Below are 2,380 nucleotides of genomic sequence, written 5' to 3'. Positions count from 1 at the left end.
CCAAGTAAACTCTCTTTTCAGCCCCTCAACCAGTCTGCTCTTTCCTCACGTACCTACATGTACAATTATGCCGACTTCTATTAAACAGACAAATTTTCAAGCTAATTTCCAACCCTGTAGAGGCCATTTCTTAAATCGACACACATCCCGGGATTTATCAGAGTCTGTATGCATATTGGAAAACAAGGAAGAAAACAATCTGTTTCCTAAAGATTCGCGCGTTAAGATTCAAATGGCATTTCATACATATTTCTTCTAGCCTGCTTAAAATATTAAACGTTAAAAATGGCAGAAGGGACCATTGACCACATCTAATATCAACGATTTTTTTCCGACAGGAAGTTGACTAATCTGGAGCAGAAGTTGATGCGAAGATACGTGCCGAATGAGTCAGTTGCTCAGAAAAGGTTCCAGGCCGACCAGGAAGCCTTGCGGTCCATACCAACGGAGGCACCCGGCTGGGTCTACAACCAAACCGCCGCGGATATGTTTCGGTAAGAGTTACATTCGATGGGCCTCATTCATTACCTCCATGAAAAATGGAGGTATTGTTTTTGGCGGCGTCTGTCTGTGTGTCTGTGTGTGTGTCTGTGTGTGTGTCTGTGTGTGTTTCCGCAACTTTGTAGTCAGCATAACTTCATAACGCCTTTATGGATTGTGATGATATTTGGTATGCTGATAAGTCTTAGGAAGACAAATGTCAAGGTCAAATATGGGCCTCCTGGTGGATGACCTTGGTACTGCAGCAGAACTTCCTGTTTTTGTATCTTTTGTCCTGAACATGCTATGGTCTTGAATTTTTGGTGACAGATAGCTTTTCCTGTCAGAAATAAGTGGTGTGGGTTTGGTCCCCCTAGCAGCTTGTTCAGGAACTGCAGGGGACTTTCGGGCGAAATATTTTAAAGCCAATAAGTCCAGATAGGAACAGCGTATTTTCATCATTTTTGGTGTGTAGGTATCTGACAGAGAGATGTACATAATTAACTGCAAATTATGCAAATAAGGACTTTATTTGCACAATTAATGAGGAAATTCTATAATTACAGTGTTTTACATTATAGAACTTTTATACATGTAATGTATGTAACCTATGGCAGATGGAACATCAACAGATACTAATTATGCAAATGGTGACCTAATTTGCATAATTAATGCAAAAAATATATGATTTCTCAATGGTGAATGATGGGAATGTCATACTTGGGACATCTTTAAGTTAATCAAAAGTTAACATCACGATGCATATATTATGTTAATGCAGAGGTCATTTGCGTAATTAACATTTACATATCAAGCCCATATTTCATGGAGGTATGAGATCTCGGAACTCTTGTTGAGTGTTTGCAGTCACGTGATTATGACGTCATTTAGCGACCGCCATGTTGGAGGGTTGGAAAATAAACGAAACTGTTTCTTTTCCCATGTAATTATTTCTATCACACCGGTTTTTGCCCTCAATGCACACTTCGGAATTCGGGTATGACCTTAGGTATCTGTACAATTGAAAACGTGAGGTCACTAAGTTTGAGACATTTAACCACGCCTCTTTTGACCTCTCCTGTAACCTTCCGTGTGCCCCCCACCCACCCACCCGTTATGCACAACGTCAAGTAATAAGCCTTACTACTAGAGTTTCCTAGTAAACAGTATAGTAGTACCATTAAAATTCTTGACACACGCGACATTTGTTTGCTCTCCCACTTTCCGAATTCGCTCATCAGTTCTCAGTGTGACGTATTTCGTTCATGTTACCTGTCTATAACGTTAAATAAATAAATAAAAAGTCCATATAACGCCAGAAAAAGTCACTCAAGCAACTGGATATAATTTTGGAAATTTGACGATTTTTCAGTTACCTGAGTAACTGTTTTTTACGTATCTTATTACCTGGATGTCTAACCTTCAACGACGTAGCACATATAAACGTTACATGAATCGACAACAGGATTATGAGGTTATATATGTGCCAAACCAATAAATTGAAAATAAACAGGACTATGATGTTCCATATGGTCCTAACTTAGAGATGTAGAACATCAAGTTTTTAATGGTCTGACCAATGGACAGTTTGCTACAAGCATTATTTAGTCAGGCCTATAACTTCTGTTAGACTATACGTTTGAAGTAGTATGAAATGAATGCTTCTCTTCAATTTTAACAGGAATAAAACAATCAGCAGTCGATTCGGAAACGGTAATTTCATGGTCACGCAAGAGAACACACCTGTGAACTCTACCCTCAAGACGTATTTTAGAAAACCCAAGACGATCAAAGTAGATTCGAAAAACATTTTTCGATTTCTGAAGGTGGGTGTGAAGCAATTACATTATAGTTGCCTTAATTATTTTTGCATTTGCAAACAAATATTACATATAAATAA

General features: G+C 38.4%; 1 protein-coding gene across 1 annotated transcript in view; it reads left to right on the top strand.

The window, feature by feature from the left end:
* LOC109477495 (alpha-2,8-sialyltransferase 8F-like) overlaps nt 1-2,380 on the top strand; it is an 8,089-nt gene that overhangs the window by 3,975 nt on the left and 1,734 nt on the right. Inside the window, exon 5 of the mRNA XM_019778779.1 lies at nt 2,162-2,306. Coding sequence (XP_019634338.1) covers nt 2,162-2,306 — 145 coding nt within the window. The remainder of the gene's footprint in view (nt 1-2,161; nt 2,307-2,380) is intronic.

This window comes from Branchiostoma belcheri, unplaced genomic scaffold (genome assembly GCF_001625305.1).
Source record: "Branchiostoma belcheri isolate BF01 breed outbred unplaced genomic scaffold, Haploidv18h27 scaffold40, whole genome shotgun sequence".
NCBI lineage: Eukaryota > Metazoa > Chordata > Leptocardii > Amphioxiformes > Branchiostomatidae > Branchiostoma > Branchiostoma belcheri.
Note: the sequence above shows the minus strand (reverse complement) of the source record. Positions and strands in the feature narration are given on the sequence as shown.